This window comes from Cyprinus carpio, chromosome A13 (genome assembly GCF_018340385.1).
Source record: "Cyprinus carpio isolate SPL01 chromosome A13, ASM1834038v1, whole genome shotgun sequence".
Classification (NCBI taxonomy): domain Eukaryota; kingdom Metazoa; phylum Chordata; class Actinopteri; order Cypriniformes; family Cyprinidae; genus Cyprinus; species Cyprinus carpio.
This window is the reverse complement of record NC_056584.1, coordinates 13,515,750-13,538,440: the sequence shown is the minus strand read 5'-3', so window position 1 is coordinate 13,538,440 and position 22,691 is coordinate 13,515,750. Positions and strand designations below refer to the sequence as shown.

Sequence of the window (22,691 nt, the reverse complement as noted above, 5' to 3'; positions counted from 1 at the left end):
CATGTGTGAGGTCTGCTGTACTTGTTCTGCTGAGACGTTGCTTAGATACCCCTCATTTCTCCAGCTGTGTGAGGTGATATTTGTTCATTTTGTCAGAGCAGTGAGACAGGTGTCTGGGCAGCAGGTGGCGGAAGTGTTGAGTGAGTTATACATTACTCTTATTCGGACACTTCGAGCACTGTACAGTAGGCTATTCCTGGTTAATATCCCGAAGAACTGGCGCAAAATTCCATCTCAGCACTTTTGATGAATGGCTATTTTTAATTTTGTGTCTCTGGAAAACTGTGATCTATGACACTGTGTTTTTTTTTTTTTTTTAATTAGGGATATGTGGACAAATTTTGGGGTTTGTGGAGTAAAAGTTAAAGTTTTTATTTTGAAGTAAAAAGATAACATCGAGTAAGATGACAGAACTGCACATGGCCCCAAGTGGCATTATTATTTTTAAATCAAATATTTATTGTAATTATTGGGGTTTTATGTAATATTTATTTCCATTAATTAGATATTTTTCATTAAACCCTATAGGTTAATTAAGTGAAAGCATTAATTTTTGCATTCACAGTGTTGCTATTATGACATATATTCGCTCTTTTAATGGGCAATTAAATATGTAAATAAGTTTTCAGATGAATCTCCTTTACTTGGATTCTGCTTTGTCTGTCATCGGTTATTCAATTATTCGACTAAATTATCAAAATAAAATATTAAATAGAACAGCTGATTTAGTATGTTACATTAATGACAGATAAAATGAAATATTAATAATTATATAATTAATATTATATACCCTCTGTAAAAAAAAATAATAATAATTGTACTCTCTGGGGTGGGGGCTGCATGGTGCAGATACTCTAGACTTTTAATATTTTACATTGCTAAAACAAACACACACACACACAATTAAATAACACACACACACACACACACACACACACACACACACATATATATATATATATATATATATATATATATATATATATATATATATATATATATATATATATATATATATATATATATAATATAAATGTATTTCTTCCAAGTGTTTATGGGTTAAATCTGTATCCAGTGGCAGGGTAGAAAGCCAGAAAATGGATAAAGGAAGAATAGGACGCTGTCAACAGTCAAAAAAGAGGTTAAATCATTTAAAATCCAGGCCTATTTAGATATATAAATCTATTAATGAATAATAAAAATGTTAATGTTTTATTATATTCAGTATCTTTATATACCATTAATATGTAACAATAATATATAACATTTTCGTGTTAATTGTAATGTTAAATCAAAAAATAATGTACCTCAAAAATATGATCTCTAAAACCATAAACTCTCCTTAAATATAAGTACTAAACAACGGTTGTGAGTCCCGCTCTCTCATTGGACAAACCACCCATCAATCAAAACATTGTGATTCATATTGGCCTGTGTGATAATGATGCGCGTGCTGTGCTCACTCAGGTAGACGACACAAACAAACCAGGAAGTGTCTACGCGAACGTTATATACGTGATATTTCATATCATTTATACGTTTTTAACATGTCCAGTGAAGTCCGATATTGCGACAGGTGCTCGTACCTCTTTCTCAAGTTCTGCTTGATCGTATATGCAACAATTTTCTGGGTGAGTTTGATTGTTTTTATTATATGTAATAAATCGGGGTTGTAGTCTGTAGTGTTAAGTCAGCAAATGTACGTTAGCTACACAAGTGCGGTGTAAAAAGTCGGAAGGAACAGAGAAAACAAATAATAAATTTGAATATCAAAAGTCTACTAGCAGTAACATTTGAGTTCATGTTTATATGTGTATATATATATATATTTATTATGTTATAATATCACCAGTTATTATTACCTGTTCCAGTGCTCTTGACCCCACCCTCCTCCTCGAATGATTCGTCTGTTGCATTAGGGGTTTGTTATTACTCTCTGAATTATCGAGCTGCTTAGTAGAGTACCTTGCTGTTGAACATATTAGATGTATTTATGATACTTTTAATTGTTTATCCATTGATTTATTAAAAAATATCAGACGTCGCTGTAGAAAATATTAAGTGAAAATTGTAAATTATAGGTAGGCTATAGGCTATATAACACTTTAAATAGCAACAATTTTCTGGTTAAATGTATGTGTTCATTTGTACAAAAATCAAAAGTATAAATAAATAAATAGCACTATTTTTAAAAAGTAGCAGATAGAAACTGAAACTGACTTTTTTTAGTGGTTTGTGCTTATTTTGCTTCTTTTATTGATTGCATGATTATCATATGACCAAAATACTGAATGTGGTCATACTGTGCAAAGTTTTACCCTTTAAGAAAACATCTGACCCTTATCAAGCATGGAGTCAAAGGTCATTAAAACCATCGCTCATATTTCATTTGCACATAATCATTATTACTCAGCTCAAGATAAGCAACATGCATTGTTCAATATTTGTTAAAAATTTACCAAATGAGAACTTCCTTCCATCTTCATGAACAGATTCTTTCTTCTTTTGTCTTAAGTATAAAGTTTGTTTGCTATTTATAAGACCTGCATTTATAAGGTAAAGCTTGTTTTGAACCCAGGATTACAATAAATTCATGAGGCAAGTGTAGTTTGATTGGCCCTGAAATTAAATTAGGCTAAATCCTCTGAGTATGGTTTATACATTAAGATTATAATATCAAACTCATAGTGCTACACTCTCAGAAAAAAGAAAAAAAGGTACCAAACTGTCACTGTAGCAGTGTCCTTTCCAGAGTTACCAATATGTTCACTTTACGTGCTAATATTTACTTTTAAATATACCATTTATGGGTGTTATTTTTAGGTTTTGTAAAAGGTAAATATAGTATTGAAGAAAACATATAATATTATGGATGCACAACTCTTTCTCTCTCTCTCTCGACACACATATATATATAATTGTACTGTACTTTACTGTACTTTAAGTCATTAGTGAATATTCCAGGGCCTTTAATTCAAAACATTATTTTCAAGCATGTATTTCTCTATTTTAGTTTTCAAGTAACCTAATACTCTTGTTTACTGTTGTCAGCCTGTGACTTACCAGAAATAAACTAGAAAGTCATTTGGGGTTATATAAGACCTGCTATTTGCAGTTTTAAATTCCTTTGACAGTTCAAACTCATATCTGATTAAAATTCTAAATGGAAATCCTGATTATAATTACAATGCAATGTTTGTTTTATTATTCGTTTTAATGTTCTGTCCCCATTTGTTTCTATTCTCCACATTTGATGTTATTTATTCACTAGACTGAGTTTCCTATTGTTTAAATTATTTTACATCATCTTTGCATAAACTCTCATAATAATTGTTTATATACGTTTTACAATTGTGTGTATAATTTATACTGTTTTATATATGCAAATAACGTTATTGACATTTGAAAAAGATTATTGTGAGTAAAAGATTGGTGTCAAAGCTGAGGTTTAAAATGCTACAGGCTGCACCTTAGTGTTTCTCTTACTGTTTTCTTGCTTTTGGCAGAAAACAGGAAGAGAAACACAATGGTGCAGCCTGTAGCATTTCATGTTGCACATGTCTGCACATGTTGAGCCCATCACACTGACAGCATAAGTAATGGGCCCATAGGACCCCATTTCAGGCCATTATGCCACCAGCCGAGGCTCTTGGTGGCCCATTGGTACCAGTATTACAGTGCTGGCTGACCTAGTGCACACTTTGTGCTGCTTTCATCACAGGTTTCACAAGAGACCTGGTGCACGTGCCTCAGACAGGGCTGCAAGTGTGAATTGTTATGTGTGGATGGCTATTCTGCTCACGAAGGCAAGGGAGTACATCTGTTCTTACCTTCTCTGTTGATTAATGTGCACTCATGTTGATTGGTAAAAGGAATTCTAAAGTGCACTGTGTCTTATTTTTTGTAATGCTTACACCTTGCTTGACTTGTGCTAACTATACAGATTGGCTTAATTGCAGTTTTGTATGTTTGGAAATAGTTTTGAATTGTATATATTTGCTAGAGGTTTTGTTCAACCCAAGAGAATTTTTGTTGAAATGAGGTGATGGTGGTCTCGGACTCCATCAGCCTTTATGCCGTCAGTCTTTATGCCCCCCCCCCATTCTTTCAATATTTTAAGGAATAAGTTGTTGTCATTTATGTTTTAACTAATAAATATAAAAATATATCAGACTAAAAAACATTATAATGTTTGTTGGTCTTCTGAAATGCAGAGGGGACTTTGCATCTTTTTGCTTTGATTCTCTTCATTTTTTTTAGTTAGTTAGTTAGTAAATTCTTGTTTCATTTACACATCTGGGTTAATCAATGCTACCATGTTGTTTTATATGTTTGTAAAATGATTAAGATCAATTCACATCAAATTTTCAATAACTTACCCTACTGTTCAAAAGTCTGGGATCAGTAAGACTTTTTTTTTTTAAATAAATTAGCCTTTTTAAGCAAAGAGAAATTAATTTTAAAAGTGACAGTAAAGACATTTAAAATATTAGGCAGCACAAATGTTTTCAACACTGATAATAATAAGAAGTTTAGTGAGCAGCGAATCAGCATATTAGAATGATTAGTAATGATGCTGAAAATTCAGCTTTTCTGTCACAGGAATAAATTACATTTTAAAATATATTAAAATACATTACAGATATTTTAAATTGTAATAATATTTTTCAATATTATGGGTTTTATTTTTGATCAAATTAACGCACAGCATAAAAGACTTCCTTCAAAAACATTTTTAACAATTTATGTGGTAGTGTAAGTAAACATTTAATTATATGTTAATAGTTTTATATTGCTTCATAATAAAAAATAAATACAGTAACACACATTTGTTTATCTTAAACACTACTACCTGTTGTTAACTGATATGAATAGCCACCTTCTTTTTTTAGCCCATTAGTCCACAAACCCTCAGTAAACTAATGCTGATGGTAGATACGGAGGTGGACCTTTAATTTAACTGAACTGAAAAGATCTTCATTAAATCCTGATCACCCACAGCTTATTTCATGTTTCAACTTCATTTCAATTTGGACGAGACTAAAAGCGGTATGAATAGGCGAGTTGTTTACTCAGTAATTAGTTCATTCATTTCCACCAGTTTGACCTGTTTGCACCCCCTCACATTCATACAGTTGAGCGGATTCCCTCTGAAACTTGACCCACTGATGTCACTGTTGAATAGTACAGTATAATTGTAGAAAGATTTGTGATTTACACACTATTTGAGTTTATAATATTTACTTTGTTTTATTTATGCATTGACAATAATTTTTTCATCTGAATGCTTTTGAGGAAGTATGAAAAACATTTCAAACTATGAAAAACAACCCAGTACATACCAATGATGCCTCTGTTCATTTGATGAAAAAGATTCAAACTTATCCATACAGAATACATGCTGGTGTGATGTTGAATAAGAAAGGAATGCATTAGTACAACAAATGTGTTGTAAAGCCCATATGCACACTGACATGTTCACACACACACACACACACACACACACACACACACACACACACACACACACACACGCACACGCACACACACACAGAGTGAGTTAACAGATGTGGAGTGGTTTTACTGCAATTACCAGGACAGCATTATGATGGTTATTATTTGATTATGCCATTAAACCATGTCACTGGAGCTCAGTGTTTGTTTCTCAGAGTTACAGAAGTGCATTTGCTGTTCTATGTCTGTTTTGAACAACTTCAACTGAATGTGCTTCTCCTAGATCGACCTTATACTACTTTTCATTGTGACACAGAGATGCTTTGGGGTTCACACCACATGCTTGAATTCTTCAATTAGTTAACCACAGCTCCGATCAGTAGAGTATGATAATCATGTAGAATTTATCCAAATGGAAATCACACTCGGTGCATCTGGCACCATTAAGATTCAAGGTTAGAATACATTAACTCAGGAGGTTTCACATAGCTCTACTTTGCTCTTGTTTGAATCATAATACCTTTAAATATAAAAAACATACCGAAGAATATACTCCTAGATTCAGTAATGTGGTTTGTTGAGGCCCTGAATGTGACTAAACATATTTGATGTACTCTTTTGTGTTGTTTTTAACCCACGTGCTTTTTTAAAGGCACTAATATCAGTAAAATAGTGATATTCATCCCATCTGTAATGTAATTTTGCATTAAATCCAAATGTCTGATTTGTGTGATTTGTTTTAGCTGATAGGGGGCTTTATTTTGGCCATCGGCATTTATGCGGAGGTGGAGAGGCAACAGTACAAAACGCTGGAAGGAGTATTCCTGGCTCCTGCCATTATCCTCATTGTGCTTGGTGTGATCATGTTCATCGTCTCCTTCATCGGCGTTCTGGCATCTCTCAGAGACAACTTGTGCCTTCTCAAAGTGGTAAGTTTTTATTTTTCCATCAGACTCTTGTGTATAGTAGGGCCTTCTTCAGCACATCACTTGTTATGCAAACCATATTGATTTTCTGTGCACAACACTTTATATTATATTCTTTATAATGATGCTTTTTGAAGGAAGCTAACATAACATTAGCACAAAGAGACATTTCACCCAAAAATGAAAATCGTGTCATTATTTATTCACCCTTTCATGTTGTTCCAAACCTGTATGACTTTAGTTTTTCAGGGGAGCAAGAAATATTTAGTTTTAGTCCATACATTTAAAAGTCAATGCCTGATGTTGTTATGTTCCCCACTTACTATCATTATATGGACAAAACAGTTTTTCAAAATATCTTCTTTGTGTTCCAAAAAAAGAATAGAGGTTGAAAGGGAGTCAACAGTAGAAAGATGAAAACATTCTTACTTAAATCTCTTAAGTAATGGGATGAGTCATTTATCAGTTTGAATAAAGGAATGATTTGAATCTGATACGTCAAACATCAGTTCACCTGATGGAGAATAACATGAACTTTGCAGACTGAAATACCAGTCAAACCCAATATGAAAATTACCACTCTCATTTGCCTAAAGATCACATGGTGAAAACAGAGCCATCAGCATATTAGTTTCTTAAAGTGCAATAACCGACAGTGCTGAAAATGACAAACAATATTAAGAGTGCATCCTGTTTCTGATTTCTCTGTTAAAACAACTCCCCAATCACACACTAGCTAGAGAACAAGCTGATGGGAATAGAATCATGTTATGAGCTATTTGTATTTACTGGTCCATCTGCCTTGTGAAAAAGTCACTGGGTGCTGTACACGCATAGACAGACTCACTGCCCACATAGGGCAGAAGTTGAGGCGTGTGACGGTTTCATTTGTTTCTGAGTAATGTTTGTTTCTGTTTCACTTGAGATCCACTGTTTACTGTTGCCTTGCAGTTTCTTTACATGCTGGCTGTCTGTCTCATTTTGGAGCTCGCCAGTGGGATTCTTGCTTTGATCTTTAGAAGACAGGTACAGTCATTTTATTTCCTTTCTTGTTGCATGTAAAATGTTCTTGACAAATCCCTTTCTTTATAATAAGACAGGTTTTTTTATGTAAATTCTGCTGTCTGGCAGACTGTGACATGGGTCACAAAAAGAAATGTATACATAGTGTACAGAATTCAGTATTGCAGTATTTTATAGTCATTATCCAGGGAATTTTTGGCAGTTTCTTTGTTATTCATTTCATTGGGCTAATGGGATCAATGCTAATTTGAAAATGATAATTATGAGTAATTGTTACATGGCTGCTGGGGCATGACCGTTTTGAATTTGGAAATTTCTTTGGGTTTTTGACACTTCAACAATCATTAACAAAATAATTTTGATGCCAGACCATAATTACCATCTTTATATGAACTTAATTTCAATCATATTTTTTAAGAAACGAATTGCACCAGTCCTCAGATATTATAGTTTTTTTTAACTTTATTTCTAACTGCTTCAAAAGAAATAAAAGGAACAACGAAGGTTCAACATTCCGTGTTAAAGTAAATCATACATTTTGTTGCAAAAACAAAACATTCCTGTTATAACACTGACATTCCTTTGTCCAACAGACAGAGGACCTTCTCAACAAAAACATCCGTAAAGGCATGGTCAATTACTATGATGACCTGGATTTCAAAAACATCATGGACTTTGTTCAGAAGACGGTAAGAGATTTGTCATGGACACATGAAAGGCACAGATTTAATATGCTGACTTTACACTAAAGGTATCTTTGAACTTGATCTGTCAACAAAGTTTCACATTAAGAAACTATGAAAGCCCAGACCTCTCTGCATGCATTCACTGTGCATTGCTATTGGTGAGCCCATTCTGTTTAAAATTAGTTGAATTTCAAACTAAAATTTCTTTAATTGTTGCTGAAAATAAAAGAAACTGGCAAGCCTAGGGTCCTGTGAAATTCTTCTTCTTCTTTTTTTTTTAACAAATATTTTTATTTTTTATCATTAAAAAGCATGTGTAATCATTTAAATTTAATAATTTAGTATTATGTATTATATATTAATTTATTAAAATACAATAATAATGCCATATGAAATTCTAAATGAAATTCTATTTAATTTTTCTAGATTGTTTTAAGACATTTAATACAAATGTATAATGTAATGCAAATTTATTGTAAAAAAAATTATTAATCGATCTTTTAAAGATTGTAAAAAAAGGAAAATAGAATGGTTCCTTTTTTCAACAAACAATGTTTTTTTTGTTTGTTTGTTTGTTTTTTTAAATAAAGGACTGCGAAACAGGGTTTTGTCTTTATAATTCTGCCATCATTTTTCAGGTTAAACAGAACTTTTATTTTTGCAGTTTATAATGAAGACCTTTTAGAGAAAATTTTTTTGCAGATAGTTTTTATCAAGTGAAATGTTAGTGAAATTAAATCTCAGAACATCTCTGGAGAGGAAGTTCATGTGAATGTCCTCATATAGTCAGTAGATGCTGAAAAAACCATGAGCATCAACGACTTATTATTTTTCAAATTCCATGACTTTCTGCTTAATAAATTCTGTTTTAATGACTGGATAATGCAATTCAGTCTGTGTTTTCCATGAAAAAAGGCCCTATATTCAGATGAAACTCAATTCAAATGTGCTTTTTTATGACCATTAATTAGGTAACAACAATTCATTGAGTGCATTCAGAATTAACAGAATGACTCTGTACCAGTCCACCAGCTGCACAACCTCACCCTGAGCATCTGCATGTACCTGTTTAATATGAGTGATTACAGCCAGCTGTTTCGGCAGTGCTCAGTTATGTACGGAAATATTACAGCAATTTCATTTTATTTACAAAGATCCTTTTTGACTTGACTTGAAACTAACTAGAGCTGTGCCTCTAAGAACAGTCAATTTAAAGTAATCATTCCTCACACTGTGATGGTCGAAAGCAAAAGGCTTAGCACATTCCATTTGGTCCATTGTTAAGATAAAAGGATTATTTTTCTGGTTAAACCACCTTCTGTGCCTGTCACAGCAGTCTTTCATTGTGGTTTGAATGGTTTTTTTTATTCCTCCTTTTACTATTCCTTAAAAATCAACACCTAATATTCTAATGTCAAACAGTATTCCGATAAGCTCAACATGACACAGTGGCTATTTGTTTCTGCTTCACAGGATAATTATAATGATGAATAAGATTTCAAATCATAGAGGGAATATGTGTTCAATCTGAAGGCCAATGAAAACATCACAGGGATCAAGTCTGCATCTGAATATCAATTGACAAGATTTAGAGAGAGAAAAAGAAACTTGACAGTCATTTTGCACCCCCTCAGTTCATCACAAAATTTGGCTAAAATAAGCAGTGAAAAGCTTAAGTCATTGCTGGCGTAGTTTCTACTTTATACACACTAATTTTCGTGGATCAAGTATTGTCTGTATCGGGCAACATTGAAATACGTTCCAACTGAGCAAGTTCTCTCTGGCTGCTGTGTCCAGTGGCTTCATTCCCAGTGGTCTTGCTCATTCCTCATTTATTCATTTTGTGACCGACATCCCACGCTGCGTTAGTTTCTGTCTGGATATCATCAAACAATTATGCTCTTTGTTTTCCTTAAGCTGATTGTCATATAATTCTTGTACATCAGTATGAGATATGTTTCTTATAAGAGAATCAAGCTATTCCTTAAGTAATTACCTCTAATGTTATTCACTGCCATTTAAATGAGCTAAGGGGCTGGAATATGAATCGAGTCATTCATTGAGAGAAGACAGCCTATATTATTTATTCATGCTTGTCTTCTGAAAGTTTTGGCTCAAGAAATGAATACAGAGCAGGTCAGATTGTTCTTTTCACCTCTCATGTTTAATGTACTGTCAACCTAGGTGCAATTTAGCTGATGACACGCTAGCAGATTCAACTCATATCCAACCATTTGCACATTACCCAAATGTTGTTTTTAAAATATAAATATTCTTCTAGTAGTCTTGTACATCACTGTCGAACCACTATGTGCTATCATCTTTTGCGGTGCCAGATGAGAAAACTACCAGCTTTATCAAGTAATAGTGGCATTCCTCTGAACCTGTGCTGATAATTTGATTTATAAGCGATTTTTAATGCTTTGATTGTTGTTTCTCCAGTTCAAATGTTGCGGGGGAACCGACTTTTCAGACTGGAAGGTGAACATGTATCATAACTGCTCTGCTCCTGGTCCACTAGCGTGTGCAGTGCCTTACACCTGTTGTCTGAGCAAGGTTTGTCTATGAATATTTTTTTCATTCGTCTTGCTGTGTGAACACACACACACACACACACACCACTCATTATTTTATGTTTGCTGTTTAACACAGAAAAGAGTCACATTTATTTGACTCCAGTTCGTCATAAAGCACATGCACAATACCATTCAGAAGATTGGAACCAATAAGGGGTTTTTGTTTGTTTGTTTTTTTTGTTTTTTTTAAAGAAATTAATAGTTTTATTCAGCAAGGACTCATTAAATTAAACAAATATTGCTGTACAGTCTTGTCTGTAAACTTTGGCATAGTTGTTGCTGTCAACTGTCAACCTAATAAACAGACCTTCTGTTTATAATCCTAGCCATTTTAAGTGCTTTAAAAGTGTTAACTCATAAATTGAATGGGAGCAAATACTTCTACTTCTAAAAAATTCTCCATTTTGATCAGCCCTGGTTCACTTGATGGGAAACAATAGCATTTATTGCTTTTGTGATTGAGTCTTTTATGAGGTTACTGTTTGCTCACTTGAAAGGAGACGTAAATTGATAAATGTGGGCAGATGAAAAGCATAAAAAATGGTCACTTTGTGTGTTTCGGCATTCCTTTGTTAGTTTTGTTTTGTCCCATGCTCTGCGCATATCTGCTTTCATTTTCACAATTAACTGGCACATTCTGAATTTTACAGGTGCAAAAACAATGGCACTACATCCAGTGAATTGGAAAAGAACTTTGCCCACACATCATATTTTTGAAATGATGCATAAAATGTTTTCTGCTCAGGATTTCTAGTTTTCATAATACCCAGTTGCTTTGCTTTATTTTTGTTCATTTATGGAAACGTTGAGCTCTTGATCCTGTTGTGTACCTTTTTGAAATCTATAACGGTTAAAAGTGAATATTCCTGTGTTATATTTTAAGTAGTATGTCTATAAAAGGCTACCAGACCTTCGAAAACATGCTCTGATGAAGCACTGATTAATAGCTTGATTATTTACAAAGTGGCAATAACATGAACAAGCCGTCTTAACAGGTTGGAAATAAAGAGCTAGAGCTAGCCATCACTCAGTGAGGGATTGAGAGTTTGCTTACATGAATGTCATTTTAGGCTGGAATATTTGTGCTGCTTATCACTTCCTGGTGGAAGGGATCTGACTTATGTTAGCTGAAGGCATAGTTGACCTGATAATGTTGATAATTCAGTCATAATTTACTCATCCTCATGTCGTTTAAACCTTGTGTGACTTTGTTTCTTCTGTGGAGCACAAAAGGAGATCATCTGATGAACGCTGGTTTCCAAACACCATTAGATCCCATCTATTTTTGTTAGTTTCTTGCACATTTATTTTCTTGTCATTCTCAACACAAGCCAGAGCTTGAAACCCAGCTTGAAATGACATTTTCTTGAATATTAAAAGAGACCATTTTTGGAGTTGCTTAGGACAGTTGAAAAATGGGTCCTCTTAAGCGCAATACTAAAGCAGGTCTTACAGTCAAAATGGGCATTCATTTTTCATTAGTTTTGGAAAAAGCACAGAGCCTGTTTGCTAACATCCAGCTGTGTGCAGATAACCTGTGGACAAGCATTACCTCATCACTGCTTCAGTCTAAGACAAAGCAATGCTGATTTCTATATATGAAGATTACATCAGAATATTTTGTCTGAAATCAAATATCACAATCTTATCTAAGGACACTGCATTAATGCCAATAATGGAGATAAGTTCTAAGACAGATTACAATATATAAAATGTTACATCACTTAACCTGGCTCAGTATAAGAAGTAATAAATTGTAGAATATTTTGGCAGATGCATTTTCAAAATAAATAAATAAATAAATTGCAAGCATATTCAACAAACAATGCGTTTTTTTAAATGATATCAAAAAGTTCATCAAAACATTTGATTCTCTCTTAATATATGTACTGCTAACCATTTAACAAACCAAATAAAAGACAGCAATAATCTCTTATTTGGTATATTTTTTCTAAGTGATGTAGTATTATCTTAAGGCATGGTGCCTACAGGGTCTTATCACAGCCATTTTGACTCAATTTCTTCAAGGTGCCTAAGTTGCAACAGTGTGTGCTTATCGTATTAGATACACTTGTTGCAAATGAAACTAGATGTTGATAACTGATCTGCCTTTTTGTTTGTGAACCTCATATAAACTAAAAAATCACATATTGTTTGAAATAATATTTAGCCTAATGTAACCCAGATTTTTACATCCCCTTGAGGTAAATTTGTTGATCTTAAAGGATTTGAATTCTCATTACACTTAACAGTTTGTCTTGTTTGGTTTTCCACTGATGTTTGTCTTCCAAATATAAATTGTTCCTGTCATTGACAAACATATTACATTGGAAACTATATATGGAATCTTTTTAAAGAGGGCATGCCACACTGATATAAAGAGACATTCAAATTGCCATAATTTGCTCATCCCCATATAGTTCCAAACCCATAAGACTTTTTTTAATCTTTGAATCACAAATGATAATAATTTTAATGAAATCTGATTTCTGTCCCTCCATTGAAAGTTCATGCAACCAAAAATTTGACTCATCCAAAAGTTCATAAAGAGATCAGGAAATAAACCCACATGAATCAAGCAGCTTAAGCCAAATCTTCTGAAGAGACACCATCACTTGATGCACAGATTTAATTTAAGCTTCTGTTTACTTATAAACATTGATCACCACACATACAAAGAGCATATTGACTGAAGTTTCTTGGACTTTCAGTGGAGCGCTAGAAATCATTTCATTAAAAATATCTTTTTTGGGTTTCAAAGATGAACCAACATCTTATGGATTTGGAAAGACATTAAGATGAGTAAAAGAAAACAGAATTACTCCCAGAATGATATTATCTTCATTCTTAAAGCTTAGTAGTATTAGCAATGCATAAGTTTAAGACTAAAACCTCAGTAACTTAGAATGACAAAACGAGGATCAAAACTTATTACTGAAACCTGTTATGTAGAGAGTAGGCTAGTTATTAATCCGCACAAAGTGTAATTTCATACCTATGATCCAGCAGGTTGGGAATGTTAAATGTCCTTTTCCCAGAGGTTTTGCTGTTTGCCAAATCAGTACTTTAATACAATCTCACAGTCAATGAGAGAAATACAAGATAAATAGGTTAATTACTGTATGCATTTAGCTGTTTTACCTGTATGAAAATATTAAGACAATCATTTCCTTGTGTATTACAGCCTTCTGAAGTTGTTAATACAATGTGTGGATACGAGGCCCTGAAGAAAGAGGTATGTTCCCTGACCACCTCTCTTTCTGACTATATTTTGTTAAATTATATCCACTTTCATGAACGAAGAAATTTAAAGTAGCTTATAAGTGGATTCTGATATTTGAAAAGTTTTTTGTGTCCTGTGTCGATCCACCTGGTACAAATACGGTCATTTGGAGGGGTCAAAGGTCTGATCATCTGAGAAGAGCAATGAGAACCTCCTTTGAATTTTAACAAGCTGTGAGGATATGCAGCACCTCAGATGAATGATGAGCTGCCATCCAGTTGTTTCTCAATACATTTTCAATGAGTGACTTTATAACACTGGATGTTAATGAGACATGCAGTGATGGCAGTTCATTTCTATTGCTTGAACTTTCCCCACAGAGGCTAGAAAATATAGATGTGATCTACACCCGTGGTTGCACGAATGCCGTCTTCATTTGGTTCATGGACAACTATAAAATAATGGCTGGACTTCTTCTGGGCATCTTAGTTCCTCAGGTAAGACTCATGCTTCTTAGTGAAGAAAGTTTAGATTGTCTGCATAAGTCTTTTTAATTATAAAATGACATAATGTTTACATAAAACAAACATGTTTTTATCACTTTTAATTAAAAAGTCTATAAGCTTGCCAAGAACAAAAAGTATATTTTTCTTTGGCTGTAAAACCCTTAAAGAGGTGACTTGATGCACTGAAAAACACCACTGCAAAGTCACAGGTGTAGGTTATCATAATCACATAGATTTTGAATCCATTATGTAGTCATTTCAATAATGCTGCAACTTCGATAATAACCCACCAACACACAGAAGGCACATGTACACCAAAAGTGATTTAATTCATTCTTTTAAAGGCCCCAGTATGTTGGAGGTTCTGGGAACAGGGATAAGTTTCTGTTAGGTCAGACAGTCCCTATCTGTAGGCTGTTTCACAGGAAATGATGCCAGATGATATCAAGCTTTATCTGCAATAAGCACAGGTATTGTTGAGATAGACATTAATATAACACTGCCAGCAATGACTTCAACATTCACATAATATTGGATTATAATGTTTCCATCTGAACGTTTTTCAGTCTGCTGTTTGTGTGCGGGTGTGCAAATATGTTTATGCCGAGCGGGAAGGAGTGGTGGGACTTTTCTTTTTCCAATAAAATTCTTGAAACCAAAGCGCTTTTATAATTAGTTTCATAGTTTTTCCGTAAATGGCAATTCACAGTTGGGGAAAGTCATTAGTCAGTCTGCCCACACTGTGAACCATCTCAGTTGTTTATTACAAGATTTATATTACTGAATAAATTGTATGGCTGCAGTATGAAGTGTGCAGATTAAAGGGAAAGTTCACACAAAAATGAAAGTTAAGTCATCATTTACTCACCCTTGTGTTGTTCTAATGCCGTGCCTTTCTTTAGTATTTCAGACCACAAAAGGAGAAATGTAAAGAAAAGTGCTTGTCCATACAATGGCAGTGAATAGCGTCCAGCATCAAGCTTTTAAAAAAGATGCAAAAGCATCACAGAATGGTCCGATGCGGCACACCAGGGAAAAGTACATAAGTTGCGAGAAATCAAGATGAATAAAAATGTGACATGGTAAAAACAATGCCAAGAAATAAAAAAAAAAAAATTCTCTTTGTGCTTTCTTCACTGAGTTAGATACCTCCAGACTGGAGCTCTGATTGTCGTGAACAAAATAACTAGTTTTTATGAATCTTGACTGTGTGCTTTTTCTGGTTGAGTCGTAGTGAACTGCTGCAGTAATAGAGTCTCATGAATGTGTCTGCCAAGGTCAGGATTTTCATTAAATTCATTAAATTTCAGGTTGTTTTTCACCAAACCCTATTGTATACCACCAGGACACTTAAAGTATACGACACATGTCACATGGGATCATTCTGTAAAACCACTGCAATTATATCTAAAAGCTCGATTCTGACATCTATTCAAAGCTGCCATATAGACAAGCGCAAATTAGACATTTCTTAACATTTCTCAATAGGCTAGTTTTAGGGTATTTTTGACTGGACATTGGGCTAGTTTTCTTATGTAGACCTGGCAACCCATACCTTATATAAACCTCAGTAAACTGGTCTGGTTTTGTCATAAGCATTGAAGTACATGATACAATTATATCAAGACTAAAAGAGCCGCTTAAGCCTCAGAGTAGGACTGTTGAAGGATATCCCTGAAAAGGGATTGAAACCCCATTTTTAATCTTTTCCATTGTACACAAAACAAATGGAAACTGTTTCAAACCACTGGCAATATGTCCAGGCCAGACCATTTCACCAAATTCACCCCAAGAGTAAATGAAACAGGAAGTCCCAAAGAACCTCAGGGTGCCATCAATAGACTTGCAGGCAGCTCTGGCAGCAGTTAATGAGAGTGTGCATCAGACAACCATTAAACAAATTGAACAAATTGTGCAAAATGATAATCTGTTGAAGGTTATGAAAGGGCAAAGTCAAAGTCCAGATCTCAATCCAGCTGTAATGCTGTGAGGTGCTTGCAATTCATAAAGTAAACAACTCCAATATCTTATTTTTTCATTTTCCACAGAATACAATTAAATTGTACTGAAGTAAAAGTTTTTTTTCTTTTTAGTTTTTTGGTGTGATCTTTACCTGGCTTTATATCACCCGTGTGGAAGATGCCATCGAGGAGTATGGACACTATATGGATGGTCTGCTGGACGGCAGACCCCAGGGGACCAAGCAGCAAAGCAAGTGGGCCAAATGTTGCAAATGCATGCCTTTGATTGACTGAGTGCCATCTCCTAACAAGCCTTAAATTGGATAAAAAAGGTTTATACAGTTACTATCACATGCTGTGGATGAAATGAACTGTTTGTAGCAATGCAAAACACAACTGTCCTGTGCTATACTTTTGTAACATCAGCCACAGACTCACTGATGTAAGAAAGCTATTTTTGTACTGTCAATATCGTTTTCACTGTTACTCTGAAGATTCATTATTTCATCTGTCAGCTGAAAATGGGTAGTTTTTTGTGTCAAAATTTACCAATGCTAGGACTAACCTTCTGTCTCAGGATCTTTCTACTAAATCAGACCTGAAGCAGTACACTAAATATGCCACACATTTCTGTCATGTCGACAGCGTCAAAATGCCTTTAGATTTTACACAGCTTAGTTCTGTTTAATGGGGAACCTGTTTGGAAAATTGGCACCCTGTAAGTCTTAGGTAATGAATTATGTTTTGAATTAGTTCACCATATTTGCTGTAAAACATTTTTTAATTTTTTGATAATTGTTTTACTTACTTACTTATCTTTACTTGAATCAGAGGCTGTTCCTCTTAATTTAAATAAAACAATGCTCATTATGAGCTGATTATTTTGTAATCTGTGAATCTGTGAATTTTATTGTCCATAATTTATGTTGTGCTTCTCATAATATTTTAATTTTTTCTAGACTCTTTTTCAAACTCAACATATTTCGTTCAAAGCTGCAAGTGTACATGTACATATTTATATATTTTAAAATGTTTTTCCTTCTTTTTTGCCAAAGGGTGATGGTTTTTATATTCTCCTCTATTCTGTTGGCTGCTGTGTTATTATTATTATTATTATTTTTATAAACATGAAAACAAGTAAACTGCATATCTTGTCCTGTTTTTATAACAAGTACATAAGATGTTTGTGTCTTGTCATTAAATGACAGGAGAATTATCTAATGGCATATTTATTTAAAGTTTGCCACAGTTTATTATGTAAAATGCACAAAATATTGCATCTGTACAATGTCATTATTCACTGAAAGATAATTGCAAACAAACAAGTTGAAGTGAATAATAATATTAAGCCTTAACATTTTCTGTTATTTTCTTTCTTTCTTTTTTTGGTCTATCTTTGGATTTCTCTGCTGTCTTTATGTGATTTCTTTGTCTATGTATTGACCTGACTGTTAAAGCTTGAGTATTGCCCTGAACACAGTGAGTGTCCTGCTGAATGAATGAATAAATGATGTTTACAGAGCTGTGTTCTGCTGCTTCAGTGGATGTTCTTGTCTGTTCTCTGTCATGCTGGTTTTTGTGTTTGCAGGGGGACTGCGGCACTCTGAATATTGCACTTTAGACATGGACTGGTATCATCTGGTATCACAAATATGTGGCAATCTGTGTTTTATCTACTTGTTTGTTCAGTTTCCTTCATATCTTTTAAAAAGTGCAGCTTTGGGCAAAGATTAAAAAAAATCACATTTGTTAGTTTTTTCTCTAATAACTAGTTATACATATTCTGATGAAGTATGTTTGAGTTTCTCTAACTTTTACAAATATGAAAAGGAGGTTCAGTTTGGTCTTTAAAAGAGATTCAATGTCCTTAAATAAATTTAATGTACTTTAGCTAAATAAATAATGTACTTTAGCTCCTATTTATATAGTAATTTAGAATACAGCTTCCTCAGTAATTTCTCTCTATTTTGCTTAATAGGCTAGAAAATCAAGTTGAGCTCTTTACTGGTTTTACCATAAAAGTATTTTTAAAGTAAATGTTGCTGAATGTCAAAATAGGAAGAAATCAAATAGTTTTTTTGTAGTCATCTCAACACTGCACCTTATAAAATGTGAAAATCTCTTGATTTTTAGTTTGTAAAAAGGACTGCTGCTGCAATCACAAGCCATTGTAGGAGAAGTTCTGATCTGATCATTATGAGGAGGTATGCTTTAAGAAAAGGTAGTGGAAAACTCTTGACTACAGCCTGGAACTCAAAGGTTCATATTTCTTTTATAGTGAGGGTGAAAGAGTAAAAAAAATAGACTTTTATGAAGTCCGGTGTCATCCCAGGAGGTAAGTGGTCTCCATATAGTGAAGGCATAAAAGGAATATTGTTTAGAATTTCCATTATTATTATTAATATTACTTAACTTCCAATGAGCTCATTATTTGACAAAAAGACAAAGGTACAAGACTGTACCTAATGGCTTTAAAATAATTAAAATGAAGTATTACAAATGACAAATTTAAAACACGGAGAAATATAAAATAATTGATTTAAAGATTATGATTTTATATACAAAGAAAGAATTAGCAAAATATGCTAATTACGCATGCATATTATGCATAATAAATCATTCTATATGCGGGCGCTAAGTAGTTCATGTCGCAGTTCTCTGATTGGTTGAAATAATGTGGTTTGGTGGTTAACAAAAGCTTATTGCATCGAATAGCAACCTTGATTCATGTCTCTTGCTTTACACTTACTCGCCCTTGACAAATGCAAGTGACTTGCATCTTGTCATCAGATATTGATTCTAGTGAAAATGACCTCAGAGGACTTAAGTATTAATATTACTGTTATATTGTTGCAGTGTTTGTCTTGCTGCTTGACCAGTTGTTTAACTGTGAATGTTGTAATGGACTATTTTTTTTTAATATACAGATCAATATTTGGATGTCCATGTAATTATTTATTTGGTCATAAGCAGAATAATCACATTATCACAAAATAATCTCCTTCAGGGTGACTGTCGACTATCCACCAGATGAGTGAATTTACCAAGACGAGTAACAGACAGAACTGAGGGTGTGATAGTAGCTGCTCTTCTTGCATACCTGTTGATTCAATCATCACAACACAATGTTTGCACTCTCTTATAAGTCTCCTGAGAAGGTGTCTGCCAAGATCATAAACAAGTACATGACTGAATTACGCTTGCTGGATGACATACTGTACAGTGACCTCATCATTCCTTCTGTGCTTTAAGGTCACAGCAGAAAATGAACTATTGATCATAAGTCAATGGATAGCTGCATCACACATACTTATCTATGATCGGGCACATGTTTATCGACAGAGTGCAGTGGCTCAGAAAGATAAGTAGAAACTATTCTGACCTCATTAAGGATACTTTAAAAAATATAAAACTGTAGTTGAAACTAAATTTTAACATTAGAAAATGGTGTAAGGATAAGCAGTTTGTACATGAATAACCTGCAATCACGATGCTAGAATCTTAGAATGGAGAAGTTACCAGAGCACTGCTATTCTGTTGCTAAGATGTTCTAAACGGTTGCTAGGGTGTTCTAGGTTATTGCTTAGTGGTTGCCCATTGGTCCAAATCAAAGGATCTTAAATTTAAGAATATTTAGAGGCTATTTTATCATCTGTCAGTTAAAGTTGGGATTAAATTAAAATTCACCCTCATCACCCCACATCTGTTTTCTAAATGCATGTTATTGATAAATTTAAATGATTCAGCCATGTATTAATTCTAAAAATCTTTTATAAAAGAAAACGTCTGATCTCTCTCTGGTGATGTATGCAGGACTTCATCATTTAATGTCCTTCAACACTTTCCCTGCAAGCTCATGTTCATCTGCCTCCACTTTTGAGCACAATGCCCACATCTCAAAATCCAGTCAAGAAACAATGTATAGAACCAAGTCCCTGCCTTACATGATATCTTTTGTGATCATTTGTTATAATCGGACACAATACAGAAGAAAACACCTGTTCCATTTCATCATCACTTGAACAATTGTATGAAGGCATACAAAAGTAGTAGCAGAACTATGAATAAGAGCACAAACAATGCTGGATAAGTTCTGTAACAAAGTGTATACTTAGGGATTCTGAAAATATCTGATCAATAATAATATTGTTAATTGTCCAATAATATGCTTTTGCCTTAGAAAGCACATTTCTGTATTTTTTCCCTGCATGTATGAAATAAAAGTTTTTGTGATGAATCTTTATGATCATATGTTTGAATTACAGTACAGTGTCTGAAGACCAAAAGACATTATGCATTACGATGCCAGCCCATGTTCTCCAGCAGGAGGTCTTTATTTATTTAATAAGCTGAAGTCTTTCCTCATTTGAGCGTGTTCTTTAAATAGACGAGATCATAATTACCTCTTTGGGCTCAGTTAATAATGAAGTAGATGAGGACTGTAGGTCTTGCCATCTACAGCCCTCGCTGATCTAAAAGAGGCTTTTTTGGACTCATTTATCACATCCTTTGGCAGACAAATTAAAGTATTACTCAATATCAGTATCTGGGCACAATAATCATTTGAGATATAAATTTCAGGCCATTGTCATAATAACTAAGATCAAAAATCAAAACTATGCTGTCTTAAGTTTTGAACACAATAAAATGTCTGACTCTGTACTATAAGTTAACTGACCTTCCCCCTTTCCCTAAGGTAATAAATGTTACACCAGCCTGCCATCAAGTTATGTGTGTATAAAAACTATCAATATTAAACAACAAGAATGTCTTTAAACTTTCACAAGAGCTTCACTGTGATGGTCGAGTGCCTCTCTGTGGCAAATACCGACTTCCCAAGGCTATGGAAATGGAGGGACAAAATATGCACTCATTATACTGATGTGAAAGATCAATGCTATTAATAACCAACCAAAATCCTTTAGCGAGAGTGGTCTGAAGGGAGTGCCGAGGAGCCAGCAGTTAATCAAATGTTGTAGCCTGGTTAAATGTCTGAACTCAATCACATGTGATTTCCTATTCACGGGATGATGATTCTTGGTCCTGTGCTGGCGGCAACTTTTGAGTTACTGGGCAGCTTTGAACTGATGTTGAGTGTCATGAAAGATGCAGTCAAATCCAACAAGATCACTGGATTCTGTTTAAAAGCAAAATTATCCTGTTTTGATGGTTCTTAGGAAGGCACCAATGCTGAAAGTTTGTGATAATGGAAAACCTCCTCACCCTTTGTAATGATGGCTGTGATGACTCCTTTTACATTATGTAGATTTTGTATTTGTTACATTGTGTAAAATAGATGGAAAACTAAAGTGTGCAATTACATGTAAATTTTGTTGCTTTTAATGTGCCATGAATGGTGTTGAAACTCATACACATAAAAATAAGGTTCCAAAAGGTGATTTTTGGTTCCCCAAAGAGCCTTTCAGTGAAGACAAATTTAAAGAACATTTGTTTTCTTACTGTGAAGAACATTTAAAAAATCTAAAGAACCTTTTACACCACCGTGTAATGGAAAAGCTGTTAAAGATTATTCATGGAACAATCAAGGCCAAAGAGCCTTTATTTTTAAGAGTGATACTGTAATACCTTGCATACCTGGCATACAATTGAAAATGTTGTTGATGTAACTAAATAAACCAACTGTTTATAAAAAAATCATGAATCTTTCCTTGATTGTTTATTCTGGAGGTCTTTGGAACTGTTGGAAGCCATCCAAGATTAAAAAGCATATTAGATTACTACATACAAACTATGGCTATTATTTTGGGCTGGTTATATCTACTGGACAGTGAGCATATTTAAATAGGTCCATTGCCACATATCACACTCAGTGTTTACATACAGGTTTTATATGTAAAGACTGAATATTTGTTTGTTTGAATGAAAGGCATGAATGAATTCATTCAAAGAACCCTATACACACGTTTGGTTAATGCAGATTAATGCAGAGCACTTCAAGACAATGAATCTGATGAAAGCTCTTTACTGCCACTTGCCCTCTTCTCATCACAAAACTGTTTAGCTTCCTGCTATCAGGAGGATCACAAAAGTCAAATCCACTCATGAAACTTCAAGTCTGAAGTGGAAGATTATTTTAAATTGAAGACTGAAGAAGTAGTTAAAGTAATCAAAGTAATGTCATGATGGAGATTAATTGATGATTTTTTTTAGACTCAGACATGTGATTAATACTGCCTGTCTGTGACCTTTCCTGCTTCCAATCAGAAAGAAAAAAATTGTAGGATGTGTCTTAGAAACACTTAGTTTTATTGTGGAAATACAACTTCACTTGATTAATAATAATAATAATAATAATAATAATAATAATAATAATAA

At 33.9% G+C, this 22,691-nt stretch overlaps 1 protein-coding gene across 2 annotated transcripts; it reads left to right on the top strand.

Annotated features, from left to right (window-relative positions):
* The first annotated feature begins 1,466 nt into the window (after positions 1 to 1,466).
* On the top strand, positions 1,467 to 17,876 carry LOC109046762 (tetraspanin-15-like). 2 transcript variants are annotated; one of them, XM_042768870.1, is made up of 8 exons: positions 1,467 to 1,631; positions 6,198 to 6,383; positions 7,332 to 7,406; positions 7,997 to 8,092; positions 10,532 to 10,645; positions 13,850 to 13,900; positions 14,269 to 14,385; positions 15,305 to 15,447. In XM_042768870.1, the coding sequence occupies exons 1-8, from the start codon at positions 1,548 to 1,550 to the stop codon at positions 15,323 to 15,325; spliced, it is 744 nt and encodes a 247-aa protein (XP_042624804.1). In that variant the 5' UTR covers positions 1,467 to 1,547; the 3' UTR covers positions 15,326 to 15,447. The 2 variants fall into 2 exon arrangements, with proteins under 2 accessions (XP_042624804.1, XP_042624802.1); XM_042768868.1 differs by lacking the exon at positions 15,305 to 15,447 and adding an exon at positions 16,488 to 17,876 and having other exon boundaries at positions 1,469 to 1,631.
* Positions 17,877 to 22,691: the final 4,815 nt, after the last annotated feature.

Excerpts from the sequence above, each read along its gene's own strand:
- LOC109046762 (XM_042768868.1), top strand. The coding sequence starts at position 1,548 with ATGTCCAGTGAAGTCCGATATTGCGACAGGTGCTCGTACCTCTTTCTC. Across the intron at positions 10,646-13,849 it reads ACACCTGTTGTCTGAGCAAG|CCTTCTGAAGTTGTTAATAC; the intron begins GTTTGTCTATGA and ends TGTGTATTACAG. Across the intron at positions 13,901-14,268 it reads ACGAGGCCCTGAAGAAAGAG|AGGCTAGAAAATATAGATGT; the intron begins GTATGTTCCCTG and ends CTTTCCCCACAG.